This window comes from Chiloscyllium punctatum, chromosome 26 (assembly GCF_047496795.1).
Source record: "Chiloscyllium punctatum isolate Juve2018m chromosome 26, sChiPun1.3, whole genome shotgun sequence".
Lineage (NCBI taxonomy): Eukaryota > Metazoa > Chordata > Chondrichthyes > Orectolobiformes > Hemiscylliidae > Chiloscyllium > Chiloscyllium punctatum.
This window is the reverse complement of record NC_092764.1, coordinates 35,942,099-35,959,482: the sequence shown is the minus strand read 5'-3', so window position 1 is coordinate 35,959,482 and position 17,384 is coordinate 35,942,099. Positions and strand designations below refer to the sequence as shown.

Here is a 17,384-nt window from a genome sequence, read left to right as displayed (position 1 = left end):
AATGGACCTCAGAATGCTTGTAGAAGACCTCAGAATGCTCTCTCTCTCCTGAAAAAGTCTGAGGAACGTTACAGCAGGACAAGCTGCATAGATCTCTCTTTCTAGGAACCTTAGCAAGTTCCAAATATCAGTTTTTCCGACCAGCTCAAATTCTGAAAACTGCACTGTATTGCAACTCAAAGGCTCAAGTTCAACCGGCTGTCCATCTGACCAGAAATCTGATCTGTCAGTTTTCCACCAGCATTTTGATCTCATTAACCGTAAACTCGGAAAACATCACTGTTTACAGCGTAACAATGATACCTACAAGCTAAACCAACTAGATTCTAATAACTTAGGAGAGTAGGGCACCAGCTCTTTAACAGCCCTAGCAAGCTACTCTTACTGTCACAAACAGGCTTCCTTTATACAAAAAGCTGTATGCTCTTAAATAGATAACAGTAAAAGACTAACTTGTAAGGAAGAGAAGTTAATTGACAGATCTGTATGCGCTTGACTGATCACTCCTACAGGCCTTGAGCTATCCATCAGTTGGGAAAAACAAATCCAGCTGAGTTAGTCATCTGCTGGCGAGATAAGTTCCTATAAAGAAGTACCAGCCTAAATTAAATGAGAGATGTCATAAGGTAACCTTGCACAGCTCGCATGTCTGATACAATTGTTTTACAAAATGGCTTCTTAGCAAGGAGGGCAAACTTTTGATCATAAAATGGCTTCATAGAACATAGAAAAATACAGCACAGTACAGGCCCTTCGGCCCTCGATGTTGCGCCGACCGAAACCTACCTAACCTACACTAGCCCAATAACCTCCATATGCTTATCCAATGCTTGTTTGAATGACCATAAAGAGGGAGAGTCCACCACTGATACTGGCAGGGCATTCCATGAACTCACAACCCGCTGAGTAAAGAATCTACCCCTAACATCTGTCCTATACCAACCTCCCCTTAATTTAAAGCTGTGTCCCCTAGTAACAGCTGACTCCATACGCGGAAAAAGGTTCTCACTGTCAACCCTATCTAAACCCCTAATCATCTCGTACACCTCTATCAAATCTCCCCGAAACCTTGTTTTCTCCAATGAGAACAGCCCCAAGTGCCTCAGCCTTTCCTCATACGATCTTCCTACCATGCCAGGCAACATCCTGGTAAACCTCCTCTGCACCCGTTCCAGTGCCTCCACATCCTTCCTATAGTATGGCGACCAAAACTGTACACAATACTCCAGATAAGGCCACACCAGAGTCTTATATAATTGCAACATGACCTCAGGACTCCAGAACTCAATTCCTCTACCAATAAAGCCCAGTACGCCATATGCCTTCTTCACAGCACTATTTACCTGGGTGGCTTCCCGACAGATTGTGTCAGAATTTCTTCAAAATTCTTAGGTTCAGAATAATTTTAAGCTGGGAGCAGATTCCTGCTTTTTATCTTAAGCACTGAATCATTCTGTACCTGAGGCTGAAATACTACCATAAGTTTCATTTAAACTGATTCATTAGTCTCGAATTAAACATGCTTTCTTTTCAGGGTTGTGATTCAAATTCAAATACGACACACAATCTGATTAGTTAGAATTAATAGTGGGGCAGTATGTAAGATCTGTAGAATGGTCTGCAAGAATAGCAAGTAAGTTAAAGCTTCATCAATATTACCTTTAACAGTATTTACATTTCATAACCAGTAATGGCTACTCAAAATCATCATAAAGTCTCAAAAATGCAATCAAGTTCAATGCATATCAAGTAAATGCAAAGAATTAATTTTCTACTGGCGTTGGCTGTGCCAGGACTAAAATGGTCTCTCTCGCATGTCCTTTTGAACTCTCAAGTCAGGGACTTGGAACAGAAGATATGTGTCTGCCTAGCTTGCAAGGGGTAATAAGAATCCATTATAATTGATAGGACCTGACTGTCAATTACAAGGCTTTTGATAGTATCGAGTTTCATTTCGGGGTTAGAATCAAACACTGTCATTAATTTCACAAGGGAACAGCTGTGAATGTTATCACTCGGTATCCTATTTTAACAGATTCACTGATGTTAAGGCAAATGTTCTTAATTGCCTTAGAGCATCCCGTTATCACTTGGTGAGAACAGATGTTTTTATCTTCTGCATAAGGGTTCCCTTTTTTTCTGAGCATCCCTGCCTGTCTACTTTCTAATGTATAGCAAATGTGTTCTATAATTCAACATTACATTTTAGTCTAAATGTTTAAGACTAAGTTTTAAGGCTATAGACTTTCTCACTTTGATGTAGGTCCTTATTAAATGCAGTTAGAAATATAAATGCACTACACCAACTGGTTCCCCTTTATCGACCATAACTTTAATTAATCAAAAAGCTCTAATAGGTTAAACAGAACTTTTCTTTCAAAAAGCCAAGTTGATTCTAAGTGATCTCCGAAGTGTCAGGCTACAACCATCATAATGCATTCTAGACCCTTCCCAATGTTCGTACCTCAGAGATTAATTTTAGTCCAAGGCAGGGGAAAATGCCACATGAAGTGTTCATGTGTTGTTGTTAGTTGGCTCCATGCTGCTGCACAGTTTGGGCACCCGCTCTGGGCACCCGCTCTGGGTACATCAGCTCAATAAAGCTGAAAGGAATATGACCACTTGAGAAGATGCAGCTAAGAGGGAATGCGAAGGATGCCCACATTAAGTATTTACTTGGCATAGCTGAGAATGCCAGAGTTCAGAAAATCCCAGCTAGGAGTGGTGCCAACTTAAGTAAGATGAAACATTTGTCTGCTCTGTGAATTTGGATTGCAGCCTGATAAATCCAGTATGGCACAATCTTCTGAGAAGAATCTGAGCAGCTGGATGGTGAGCAGTTGTTAGGGCAGTGTAAAATTGAAGTTCGATTGCTTGAAACTACTTGCAGGACAAAAATATCAAGTCAACAGGCTGAACATTTGGAATTTTTGAAGATGCTCACAAGCTGAATCATCGAAAATCAAGATTTGATAACCCTTGCAAAGTATGCAAAGTCTTAGGGAGATTTGGTGATCCAGAGAGTCACTGTTATCTGAACCTATTACTGACAACTCCAGAGGATTTCTTTTGACTACATATGCCATTTGACAATGCTCTTAAGGTGTTAAATTAAAGTTTGTCTGTATATCCATATTTATCTCGTGCTAATTGTGGATGTCAGAACACAATATAGTGATCAGAGATTTTTTTTTTATTCATTCACGGAAGGAGAACATTACTTGCTAGACCAACACTGCCCATCCCAGATGGTAATTAAGAGTCAACCACATTACTGTGGGTCTGGAGTCACATGAAGGCCAGAGGAGTAAGATGGCAGTTTTCTTCCCTTAAGGGGACTTTAATGAACCAGGTGGATTTTCCCTGACAATCAGCAATGGCTTTGTGGTCATCATTAGACTCTTCCAAATCAAATTCCACCATCTGCCATGATGGGATTTGAACTTGAGTTGCCAGACATTACATGGATCTCTAGATAAATAGTCCAATGATAATACCACTAGGCCATTGTCTCCCTCTTATTTTGGGGGGTTTAGATTTCAAAATGGAGGCAGATGCATGTGGGTCAGTTTGGTGAAGGTTAGTTTTAAATACAGGTCAGAAAGTCATTTGGATAGTGACACAATTGCAGTTCCAAGAAAGCTTGAGGGTTCAGTCAAGTGCCTGGGAGACCCACTGACTTTCTATTGTACACACATTTTTCCTGTTGACAGATATAGTAAACGTAAAGGCCATTAGCTATGTTTTGACCTCAGAACTGAAAGCTGAAGATCTTAATTTAGAAAAATCAAACTTTTAGTTCATTGGAAGCAATCACCTCTGCTGTTTGTAGTCTGTGGAATTTTCAAGCAAGAAGATGGATACAAGTTTGCAAGGTGCTAAAAATGAGAAATTGTAGGCCATCAAAATTACGAAACATTCATGTCAGCATAGACTCAGAGAGTTGTACAGCACGGAAACAGACTCTTCGGTCCAACTCGTCCATGCTGATCAGATATCTTAAGTTAATCTAGTCCTATTTGCCAGCACTCCGCTCATATCCCGTTAACCCCTTCCTATTCATATACCCATCTAGATACCCTTTAAATTTTGTAATTGTACTAGCCTCCATCACTGCCTCTGATAGCTCATTGCATAAACACACCATTCTCTGCATGAAAAAGTTGCCCTTTAAGTCCCTTTTAAATCTTTCCCCTGCATCCTAAACTCATGCCCTCTAGTTCTGGACCCTACCACTCCAGGGAATACCTTGTCTATTTACCCTATCCATGCCCCCATGCAACCTTTATGGTCATCCCTCAGCCACCAACACTCAAGGGAAAACAACTTCTCCCTGTAGTTCAAATCCTCCAGCCCCGGCAACATTCACGTAAACCTTTTCTGAATCCTTTCAAATTTCACAACATCTTTCAATAGCATTGAAACCAGAATTGCAGTTAATATTCAAAAAGTGACCTAATCAATGTCATGCACAGTTGCAAACTGATCTCCCAACTCCTATACTCAATGCTCTGACCAGTAAATGCAAGCATACTAAACGCCTTCTTCACTAACCTATTTACATGCGACTCAAGGAACTATGAACCTGTACCCCAAGGTCGCTTTGTTCAGCAACATTCCCCAGGACCTCACCATTAAGTGTATATGTCCTGCCCTGAATAGCCTTTCCAAAATGCAGCACCTCACATTAATCTAAACTCCATCTGTCACTCCTCAATCCTTTGGCCCATCTGATCAAGATCCCAAGTGGTTTTTGCCTGAAATGTTGATTCTCCTGCTCTGTGGATGCTGCTGGACTTGCTGTGTTTTTCCAGCACCACACTCTCGACTATGATCTCTAGCATCTGCAGTCCTCAGTTTCTCCTAATTGATTGTCCCCTATCACAATCAACTGCTTGGAACCTGATGTGCTCCTCATTACATTAGAGCCAGTCTCGGTATCAGAAACCTGGCTGTTCATGCTACATTCTCCTGAGAGCCCATCACTACTTACATTTTCCAAAATAGCATAGTTGTTTGAGATGGGGATCACCTCTGCTACCTTTCCCGAAGGTAACCCATCTACCTGACTGTATCTGCAGTTTTCCTACCTTCCTGAAACTGCCATCCATCACACTCCTTAGCTACTGCAAATTCCTCATTGCTACCACTCCAGCTGATCCATGTGATCAGATAAGATTCGCAACCAAACATCCTTAATGCAGACATAATAATCAGTAACATGGAACTCTCCCTAATCTCCCACAGCTAATAGGAAGAGCACATCACTCTATTAAAGGCCATCTTTGCACCTAACAATCTGCAGACCCAGAAAATAGCATAACCTCACTGCTCTATAAACATTGCTCCAGGCTAACTTAGTACCTATGTTTTATATTTTTAAACTTTAATCAAGAGACAGATCTCAATAAAATATGTAATCAAAAAAGAACCCACTCTACCCACTATTGTAGATTTACAAAATACAGCAAGGTTATACTTAAAAACAACGCACTTATTTGCTACTGCGCTGTGAGCTTCCTCACACAGGTTCCCCCAAGGTCAGCTGTTTGTTAATTTTCTTAGACACACTCCAATGTCCAGGGATACTTGAACTCAAACAGCAAAGGCTGTAGCTGTGCAGATTCACTGCTGTGTCAGACAGCAGTGCAGGTTTCTTTCTCGTTTGAATCATTGACCAGTGGTCTCTGTCTGTGTCTTTCTTCCTCCTTTTTAAAATGCCACTGCTTTGACTTTTTTTCCCCCCGAAGTTCCAAAACAATGCAACTTATAAAACAGTCATTACTGCTCCTGGAATTTGAGGAACTCAGCTCCAACACTGAAAATACCTCAAAAAAAAACAAGCAGCTCTTACAGCCACAAATTGTTTAACGTTTTCTCCACAAAATTGTTTAGGCAGTCCAACAGAAAGAAACTGGGGAAGACGCAGTTCAGAAAAGATTGAAGGCAGGAAAGGAATGAAATTTCGCTAGAATTCAGTAACCGTGAAAGATTAGTGTCAGACAAGATTTTGAAACCTTGTTGCGATATTTATGTCAAGATCTAACTGTCTTCTATGTACATGTATGTAGCAGTTTATTGCTTCTGCTATGGAATCATGAGAGTATATTTCAGCAATTAACCACCATGTTAGTCAACTGTAAAAATTAATTATATGATCAAGTCAGGTGGCCTTCTAGTTCCGTCAGGCTGGGTTCATAAGAACACATATTGTAGATTGTTTAAATTTTCTAAGATTGTAAAATTTGTTTGTTTGCTCATTTTATTCCAATAGAAGCAACCTGGAATCTCTAACAAACACAAGACAGGTTTCCGGTTTCTGACTAGATTGTCTACGACCATAACAACAGTTAGACAGAATTTCCAATGATATTTATTTCTCAGTACTGCTCTGAAATACCACAGAGTTTTGTGGCCAACTCTTGGAATGCATTTTGAACCTATGGCCCATTGATACACTACCACTGAACCATGTTGGCTCCTGTTATACAAACCATGCTTACGAGCTTTCAGAAGAAACCACAGACACAAAGACTAGTTACCAAGATAAAGAACAATGTAGATTTATTCAACATACTTACCATCTTCTTCACTGCTCTCATCATCATCCTCTTCCTCTTCATCTTCCCCTCCTGCAGCTCCTTCACACTCTTCCTCGTCCTCAGAATCTGATTCTAGCCAATCTTGGCTCTCTGCAGAGAGCAAACATGAGTGAAACAAAAAAAAATCAACTTCCTAAACAAAAACTTCATCAGTCAAACAAAGACATTTTAGACCAAATACCATTATATAGACCAGGCCTGATATTCCCTCCATCCTGAAAAACTGTATGCTAGCTGAAATACCCAATCCCAAACAATTGCATTCCTGTATTCAATTTAAATAGGTCAGGTATTACCCTGACACATGTCTCTATCACGAGCTGGGAGAGGAAGAACATATTTTCCAAATTACTTTCCCTTTCTCCCTTCTTGGGAAAATATGTAACCTCTATAAAAATTTTGGCATGGGGTAGCACGGTGGCTCAATGTTTAGCATTGCTGCACCAGTTCCGGTTCGATTTCAGCCTCAGCCGACTGCCTGTGTGAAGTTTGCACATTCTCCTATATCTGTTTCCTCCCACGGTCCAAAGATGTGCAGAGATTCATGCACTGGCCATGTTAAATTACCATACTGTCCAGGGATGTGTAGATTAGGCGAATTAGCCATGGGAAAATGCAGAGTTACTGGGATACAGTAGAGGGATGCATCAGGGTGGGACGAGTATTGTAAAGGAGGATTGTTGTAGAGTTATTGTGTTGAATGACCTGTTTCTACACTGTAGGGACTCTGTGACGTTTCAATAAAGCCCTAGAAGAGCTCGAGAGTAAAGAAGGATGGGACTCCACGTTGCAAAGCTCTGCAAGCACTAACAAGTGGATGATGGTATTAAAATATTTCATAAGCTTTTAATACTTCACACAGTACTGAATTACCTATACCAAGTTCTTCGAAATACTCCAGGAAGATGCATTTCCTATCACAAATGAAAACACCTCGAAGAGCTAGAATTCATTAAATGAATTTTTGTTTCAGGGTCCCAATCCAGATGCTCTGTACTCCAGGTTCGGAATCCAGAAATAGTGGGATTTTTGAGGAGATACTCAATTAGGAGGTCGCTTTCAGGAACTGCATCCAATTAAGGCCCATGGATCATCTCTACAAAGAACTGCTCGATGGGATAGCTTGTAGCTGTGTCTGACAGGTCTTGTAGTGGTAGTGACCCTACCTCTGAGCTAGAAGATCCAGATACAAATTCCACCTGCTCAGGATGAGAGTCACAGCATGTCCAAAAAGGTTGATTAAAGTAAATACAGTCATGGCTGAGGCAATTCCAGCCCAACAGATCTATCCTGGATGATTTTGCAGGATGTGCCTCAAGTGGGAGGCTACCATCAAGCCAATTATGGGGTCAAGTGACAGTGGAGATCTTGCCCATCACTTGAAAAAATCTAGAAAGCATGTAAAGAGATTATCAATTAATAATTAGTTGCCCTAATTAGCTACTTGGCACTGGGGCAAGTAGCCTTCTGGATATTTCTCAAGTAACTCAGGCTAGAATAAAATAAAAAGCAATCTGTTCAAATATGTTACAACACACCCATGGAGCAGGTGGGACTTGAATGTGGGCCATTTTGTTCAAAGATAGGGATGTTTGTCACAAGAGGCCCTCAAGTTTCTCAAGTGTCCTTGGTCCAACCATCTTCAGCTGCTTCATTATAAGGTAAGAAGTGGGGCTGTTCACTGATGATTGCACAATGTTCAGCACCATCTGTGACTCCTCAGGTATTGAAATAGTAAAATGCCCAAATGCAGCAAGACCAGGACAATATTCGAGCTTGGGCTGACAAGTGGCAAGTAACATTTGTGCCACTCAAGTGTCAGCCAATGGCCATCTCTAACAAGAAATAATCAAACTGTCGCATCTTAACATTCAATCGCATTATCATCACTGAATACTATTAAAATCCTGGGAGTCTACTAATGACCAGACAATTAAATATTGTGGCTACAAGAGCAAGGCAGAGGTTAGGAATTCTTTAGCAAGAAATTCACCTCCTGATTCCTCAGAGGCTATCCACCATCTACAAAGCACAAACCAGGAGAGGATGGAATACTCACCATTTGCCTGAATGAGTGCAGCTCCAACATCTTTTAAGAAGCTTGACACCATCCAGGCCTGACTGGCCCCACATCCACAAAGATTCACTGCAGAAATTCACCAAGGCCCAGTAAACAGGACCTTCCAAATCCTCAATCACAACCTATGTAGGAGGACCAAGATAGCATATACACAGAAACACCAACACCTGAAAGTTTCCTTCCATGCCACTCACAACCTTGCCTTGGAAATATAGTGCAGGTCCTCAAGTGTTGCTGGGTCAAAATTCTGAAGTTTCCTTTTGAATGGCATTTTGGGTACCTTTACCAAATGAATTGAAGCATTCCGAGAAAGCACCGCACCACCACCATTTCGTGGGCAACTAGCATAGGGAATAAATACTGGCCCAGCCAGCGTCAACCATATTCCATGAATATATTTTTTTAAAACTGTCCAGAAGCCATCTCTTCAATAATTGGCTGAATGTTTGGAAAATGCTGAAAGACTAAAGATGTGCAGACTAGGTGGATTAGCCATGTTTAATTGCCTATAGTGTCCAAGGATGTACAGGCTAGAAAGGTTAGCTGTGGGAAATGCAGGATGACAGGGATGGGGTGGGACTTTGTGGGATGCTCTTTGAAGGGGTAGTATGGACTCGATGGGCCAAATGGCCTGCTTCTACATGGTAGAGATTCTATGACTAGGATGCCATCCAACAGCAAGAAATTGTGAACACATCTGCCATCTTGGCATGAAAATTCAGCTCCAGGTGACTCAAATGAGAGAATGTGAACAATTTTGGGAAATGAAAACATTTGGGATTACACAACTGACAGAAGAATACAAGTTGGTTGGACTTGGTTGGAAAAAAAAACTTTGTTTTTGGCAGGCTTTTCGGTTGCTCAATATCACTGCAAATTCTCAGAATATCTCTGCTAATTTTGTTGGAGTACCAACAGCTTTCCAAACATGCATAATTTTTGTAAATTATCTTTGGAAATAAAACAACTTTATTCCATGCAAAGATAAATTGATGTACTGAAATCTATGATGAAGTATTTGAAAGAACTTTCAACTGTCTAACTGAAGATTACATCATGATGGTTGAGGTATTCAAATGCAACAATGAACTTCAACAGGCTGTTTGTGAGGTTACCCTTTCCAACATCCACTTTTCAGGCATTCCAGCAAAGACTAAATGACCAAAAACAATAACTCAGATTTTCTTCTTTTAATCTCTGATGAGATCAAGTTAGTCAATACAGATTGCAAGGTTCACTCGGGATTAGCAACTGTTTTACTTCCTTTACTGATAATTGATGAAAAAATTCCATCCAATGTTATGAATCTTGATACATTAAAAGCTGAAAGTAATACTTGCAACACCTGCAGACTGGAGAAAATCAATGCAAATTAACTTCAAATGCGTAAATAAGCAACAATGTTTGGTTGTACTGTATAGACTAACAGTTTTAGATGGTACTATTATTTTACAATTCATTAATCCTTTTAAGACCTTGTTAGATTGTAACAGGCGTTTGTCAGTTTATCATAGGTGGCTCAGTAGGATGTATCACATAGAAAGGCAGACTACATGGCTGCAGCTGTTATGTCTAATGCTCGGAGGTGTATGTGTCTGTGTACGTGGGGTTGTTGTGCCCTGTGTCTTCTAGATGCCATATCATGCCAGTGGCAGGGAACGGGGACAACAGTCCTCTGCCCAGAGATCACATGTACCATTCATATAGACAATTAAGGGATTCTTTCTGCTGTCACTGGCATTTCACCTGCTTTAGATGGCCCTCCATCACATGTAGAAACAGCAAGATTAACAATGGTAGTCTCCCAAAGAACTCAGAGGGAGTGGTGCTTTCCTACTTATATCCTATTGCTCACAAAGGGGTCCCATCATGGCAATGATTACTCTAGTGGTGATAGCACCACCTGCCCTCAAACCACCCAACCAACTGATGAATGGACCAGCAGCTCTTACGGGGTGATGGGCATTCCCAATTGTGATGGCTGCCCCAGTAGCAAACAATTAGTTACTTGCCGCTGAAGGTATGCGCCTCTGGACATATAGGACCACTAAATTTTGCTCATCCTTAATCTTCCAGCACATCAGCAGGTTGTCTGCATAAAGGACAAGATTCATTCCGCAGTGTTCCATGTCAAACCAGTGGAGTTTAAATAAACATATGGATTTGTGATGGAACCAGTAAAAACCACAAACTTACTTGGATCAGTTTCCACCAGAACCTTCCATTCATTCATCTTGTGCAGGTCAATGCAGTAAAGGTCGTTTAAAGTAAATTGCCGGTCTCCCACTTCAAACATCCCACCATAGATATAAAACAGACCATTTTTAATAACTACCATGGCACTGGACCGAGCACATGGCTCAATGATGGGACCAGTTTCAGAAGCACCATCCTCCTTCTCCTCTTCACTTTCTGTATCTGCTTTGGCATCAGGGTTGTTTATGACCTGCTTTATAGTCATGAGAGTACCATCTTCAGTTACAATTTCTTTGACTATTTCTGTTGAAGTCTGCAAGTCTTGCTTTTCACTTTTCACTTCTGTTCCATCTTCCGCTTTTCTTCCACGTCTTCGTTTTTTTTTCTCTCCCTTGTATCCCTTCAATTCTACAGCAAACCATCGATTCTTCACCATATCATAAATATGAATGTCATTAAAAAATTCTCCTTGGATGTCTTCATCCTCCTCTTCATCATATACACCACCAAAGAAAATGGCACGGTTGTTGGGGGCAACAGCCAGAGAGAAGCCTGATCGTGGTGATGGCTTTAGTCCTGTAGGGTTGAGGCGAACCCAGACCCATTTGTCTGAGGAAAAATAAATGATAAACACATTGGTTTCTGAGATGAACAGAGGTACTCATTTCAAATGCAATACAAAAGATAACTTATTTATTTAAAACAAACAAATGGAAATTGCCTGGAAATGTAGTGGAGGCAGGTTCAATAGAGGCATTCAAAAGGGTATTGGATGACTATATGAATAGAAATGGCATGCAGGATATAAGGAAAAAGCAGAAGATTGGCACTAGATAACAGAACTCATGTATGCGTGATAGACAGAATGGCCTCCTGCTGTAGCATAACAATTCTGTGATTCTGTGAAAACACTGCTTAGGTGACCATGTTTTAATTGCCTAAAATTCCTAGTGAAAAAATGTTCTGTGTTTCACTTGGCAAATTTTCCATTACCTCTACCAAATCAAATTTAATCCAACTACTACCAAAATCTCCCAATGATAAAAATGTGGAGAAAATAATGTTTTACGAATGGGAGACTTTACAACACTGTAAAGTTTACTCCCAAAGTGTCACTTTAATTGAAAATGGTGGCCATTCAAAATCTCTGCCTGGAACCAAGCTCATATGAATTGAAACATTGTAAATTAAGTGCCAATTTTCATATTTCATCAGAATAAAAGGACAGCTTAATGCAGAGACATTGAGAAAAAGTGACAATCTCCTGTGAAGAGGAGGGAAAGATTGTGTTAGCATTAACAGACAAATTGAACACAGAGAAGTGACAGTTGTTGGTTTAATAAAAATACAGATGGGACTTTCAGAGATTTAATAAACAGTTGCTGAGGTGGACCTCGCTAGTAGAATCTGTTCACTGAGACAGAAAGACATTGCAAAGTTCAACTATGTGTGGCAAGGAAATGTGAGGCTGCTGAAATGCTGAATGTCTTGGGACAGGACCTAGCTATGAGCCACGTCTGCCAGAGGTGCTGTCAGCAATGATCGGTGCAAGGAGTTATAAAGGTACATCTCAAGTGCAACATTTAATGTGAAAGTAGGAAAAAGGGGGGAAAAGAGGGAAACAAAAGGAAAACCTTGAATTCTAGATGGAAAGAACAGAGGAAAACTTCAAATACACAAAACAGATGGTGCAGTAAATCTTTAGCGTGATTAACATTTGGGGTTGAATTTAGACTTCTTGGCAATGGCAGTGACTCGGAAGTGTGCAGTTGACTGATCTCATCCCTGATGAATAAAAGTGATCAACCAATGGCATGGCTGCAAGCCAACCGACTAGAAAAGGGGTGAGTGATCAGCTTGCCTAATCCAGGGTGTGAACGTGCCTATAGAAGTGCTGAGCTGGGGTTAATATAATAATGTCTTCACTACAGTTGCACCTCTTTCAATATAGTGATGGTTTAGAAGAAGGAAGCAGTGGGAACAGAGTTGGGAGAGAGTTTTGGTGTAACAAAAGAATCTTGCAATAGCAGAGGTTTCAAAGTTGGCGGGTCAGCTGAAGGAGAGATCTATAGTGACAGGATCGTCAGAGTGCAGGATGTGCAGTGAGTAGGATATTCAGTAATCCGCTGGGTGATAAGATTCAGCAGGGAGGATCAGGTATAGTAAACAGGAAATTAACACCTTCCTTTTGCTCTAGATTTCTAACCTTATCTTGTTTTATAACATTTTTCATTTATCAACTTAAGAATTTAATAATACAAAGTATGCCAGTTTATAGGGTGCAATGTTAGAACTTGTTTTCAGTTAAGGAAATTCTGCAGAATTTAACTACAGCTTTTACATTGATTCAAATTGGAAAACATTATTCGCTTCAAGCTGTTTCACTTAAAAGTTGCCACAATCTTAAGTGAGGACTTAGCGTGTTAGAGAATCTAATGTCTTTTGAGGACCAAAAGCATCCAGTGTACTAGAATGCACAGTTGGCTGTGAGTAAGAGGATGAGGCTCTCTTACTCACATTTTCCTCTGCCATAGTTCAGGAGGATCATGTCATATGCGAAATTCTAGCAGAAGCATATTGTACAGCACAGCTTGATCAGTGCAAGTATCTCAATTATGGCCCAGGTGGCTGTGTGGATATTGTTAAACCTCCTCTCAGGTCCTGTGCATGGATTCAAACAGGATCAAAGCCATTTCTTGAGAAACAACTATCCTATGTCTATAATAAAAAATAATCTGCCCATTGAAAGAATGGCATTCTTCCTTACTGATAGATTATCCTGGCTGTAGAGATGAAGCTTTTATTCACATATGTGGGAAGCTATGACCTCTTTCACCTTTAGAAATCCTTTCACTGCTGGACTGATGATGTCACGAATAAAAGTAGTATATACACAAGTATATCTGAACTTGGCAAATGTTAAAAAAACTTATAAAGACTGATGGGCCACAAGTTATGAAATTCTGTGAAGTTTATGAAAGCAATTTGAAGGTTCGATGCTGGAGTGCACAAACTTGATTGTAGCACTTTCTATGTGCTTTGTTCCCTGAGAAAATGTCCTAATGCAGGCTGAAAAGTATGAAACTCCCCATGTTCAGCATCAGAATCTTCTGCCAATTGCAATGCAGTCTTGCTTTCAGCCTTAGTATTGACCGTTGCAACACGATGCATGACCCTTTCAAAGTTTTCATGTAAGGGGAGGCAATGGCATCATGATGTTCTCACTGGATTTATCATCCAGAGAAAAGGTCACTGGACCCAAAACATTAACTCTGATTTCTCTTCACAGGTGCTGCCAGAGCTGCTGAGCTTTTCCAGCAACTTCTGTTTTTGATTCTGATTTACAGCATCTGCAGTTCTTGCTGTTTTTAATCATCCAGAGGCCCAGGTAATGCTCTGAATCTCACCATAGCTAAAAATGGAATTTGAATTCAATAAAAATCTGGAATGTCATCCTTATCTGGTGGTCTGACTCCAGAGTATGGTTGATTCATAATTGCCTAGTAAGCCATTCAATTGTATGAACTGCTAGAAAGGAAGAATGAAATGGACGGACTAGCTGGCATCGACTCAGGCACCAGAAATGACAAAGGTAAACCCAGCCTGTCAACCCTGCAAGTTCCTCCTAACATCTGGGGCCTAAAGTCAAAATTGGGATAGATGTCTCACAGAAAGTGAAGGAACAGCTTAACATAATCATACTCATGGAATCACCTTATATACACAACATCCCAGACCAGGCCATCACCACCCATGGGTATGTCCTGCCCCACCAGCAGTACAAACACAGCAGGAATGGTGGCACAGTGTTACACATGAGGGAGTAGTTCCAGGAGTCCTCAACATTGACTCTGGATTGCATGAACTCTCATGGCATCAGGTCAGACATGAGCAAGGAAACCTCCTGCTGGCTACACATGCCACACCCTCCACTCCTCAGCTGATGAATCAGTACTCTTCCATATTATACAGCAGCTAGTGGAATCATGGAGGGTGACAACCATGTAGAATGTACACTGGATGGACGACTTTAGTGTCCACCACCTGACTGGCTCAACAGCATCATGTCTGACTGAGCTAGTTGAGTCCTGCTGCTAAAAAAAAACTTAACCTCATCCTTACCTATCTGCCTAACTGCAGCTGCATCTGCTTGTGACAGTATAGATAAGCGTCACCACCACACAGTCCTTGTCGGGGAAAAGTACTGTCCCATGTTCAAATTGAAAATTCCCTTTATCATGCTGAGCTAAATGAGACTGACTTCGAACATACCCAGCAACCCGAGAATGGTTATTCATGAGACAATGCTTGCCATCAGCAGTAGCAGAATCATACTCCAACACAATCTACAACCTCATTGCTTAGCATATTCCTCATCCTACTATTACCATCAAGCTGGGTATTAAACTTGGTTCAATGATAAAGGCAGGAAAGCATGCCAGGAGTAGTGCAAAACATACCTTAAAATGAGGTGTCAATCTGGTGAAGCTACAAAACAGCACTACTTGAGTGCTAAACATTATATACAGCAAGTGATTAACACAGCTAAGTGATTTCACAACAATAGATCTGGTCTAAAGTCTGCAGTCCTGCCAAATTTAGTCATGAATGGTGGTGGACAATTAGATAACTTATTACAGTAGGAACCTTCACAAATATCCTATCCTCAATGATGGAAGAGCCCAACACATCAGTATAAAAGATACTGTGTTACCACAGTCTTAGCAGACCATAGGGGCTGCTCTCTCAGTAGAGAGAGAAGTGACTGGTGGGAATTTACCCTGACGGCCACCAGACCTCAAGTGAGGGAAGAGGTTGAGAAGGAGAGCCCTTCATGGTAACCTCAAACCGGTGTTGGGAATTGAATCTACACTGTTGGCATCACACTGCTCTGCAAACCAACAATCCAGCCAACTGAGCTTAATAAATCCCATGTAAAAGATGAGGCTAAAACATTCATAACTATCTTTGAAAAATGCTGAGTGGATGATCCAAGTGTGCCTCCTGCCAATGTCTCCTGCGTCACCAATCTTCAGCCAATCTGATTCACTCCATGTGATATCAAGAAAAGGTTGGAAGCTCTGGATACTACAAAAGCTATAGGCTCTGACAACATTCCAGCAATAGTACTGAAGGCTTATGCTCCAGAATTTGCCACATTCCTAGCCAATCTGTTTGAGTACATCTACAACACTAACTACTGCCTGACGATATGCAAAATTGCCCAAAGATGTCCTTTGCACAAAACGCTGGCCAAATTCAACTGGGTCAATTACTGTCCCATCAATCTACTTCTGACCATCAGTAAAATTATGGAAAGTGTTATCAACAGTGCTATCAAGCATCACTTGCTCAACCTGCCCTGAACAAGGCCAATCAACTTCTGACCCCATTACAGCCTTTATTAATGAAAGAACTAGAGGAAAGGTGAGCCTGACTATCTTTGACATCAAGATCACATTTGACAATGCGGGATCAAGGAGTTTTAATGAAACTGGAATCAATGGGAATCAGAGGAAAACTGTTCAACAGTTAGACATATAGATAGCATAAAGGAGGATGGTTATGGTTACTGCACATCAATCATCTCAGCTCCAGGACATCTCTATAGGAGTTCATCAGGGTAATTTCCTTAGCCCAGTTTCATCAATGACCTTCGCTCCATCACACAGTCAGAATTGAGAGCATTTGCCAATGATTGCACAATGTTCATCACCGTTTGTGATTTCTCAAATACTGAAGCACTCCAAATGCAGCAAGAAGTGGACAACATCCATGTTAAAAACAAGTGCAAATAACATTTATACTACACAAGAGCCAGCAATGACCATCTCCAAAAGGACAGAATCTAACCCTCATCCCTTGGCATTCCATGGTGTCATCATCACTAAAATCCTCACTATCTACAACCTGGGGGTTACTACTGACCAGAAACTGAACTGGACTGCAATATAAATACAGGTGGTTACAAAAGCAGATCAGCAGCTTGGAATCTTGCAGCAAGTAGCTCACCCCATAACTCCCCAAAGCCTGACGATTATCAATAATACACAAGTCTGGAGTGTGAATGAATACTTCCCACTTTCTTATGTTTGATGTGTTTTGGGGGTGAGGGAGGGCAGGAATCAAACGAAAGCAAATGGGCGACTGCTGTTTGAACACAGAGATGCCTGCATATGTGTGCACACAAGAAAAAGAGAGAGAGAGAGACAGAGACAGGCAGAGAGAGAATGTGCGAATGAGAGTAAGTGAGAGATGGAGACAACTATTGAGGAACATACAACACAGGATGCCATTTGGCCCTTCACAACAGTGGTAGCTTTTTGAAAGGACAACTCAAAAGTTCCAGTTCTCTACTCTTATCACATAGCCCTGTGAATCTTTCCTTTTTAAGCATACACATTAATTTCCCTTCTGAACATTATAATTGAACTTGATCCTCTTTTGACTATCATTTATACTGAATGAAGATCAAGAAAAACCATGCTTGCGTATTCAGCCAAGGA

At 40.8% G+C, this 17,384-nt stretch overlaps 1 protein-coding gene across 1 annotated transcript in view; it reads right to left on the bottom strand.

The window, feature by feature from the left end:
- The window catches only part of klhdc4 (kelch domain containing 4), an 84,664-nt gene that overhangs the window by 4,589 nt on the left and 62,691 nt on the right, over nucleotides 1–17,384 (bottom strand). The window contains exons 9-10 of the mRNA XM_072596128.1: nucleotides 10,879–11,487; nucleotides 6,582–6,692 (exon numbers count right to left, since the gene is read on the bottom strand). Coding sequence (XP_072452229.1) covers nucleotides 6,582–6,692; nucleotides 10,879–11,487 — 720 coding nt within the window. The remainder of the gene's footprint in view (nucleotides 1–6,581; nucleotides 6,693–10,878; nucleotides 11,488–17,384) is intronic.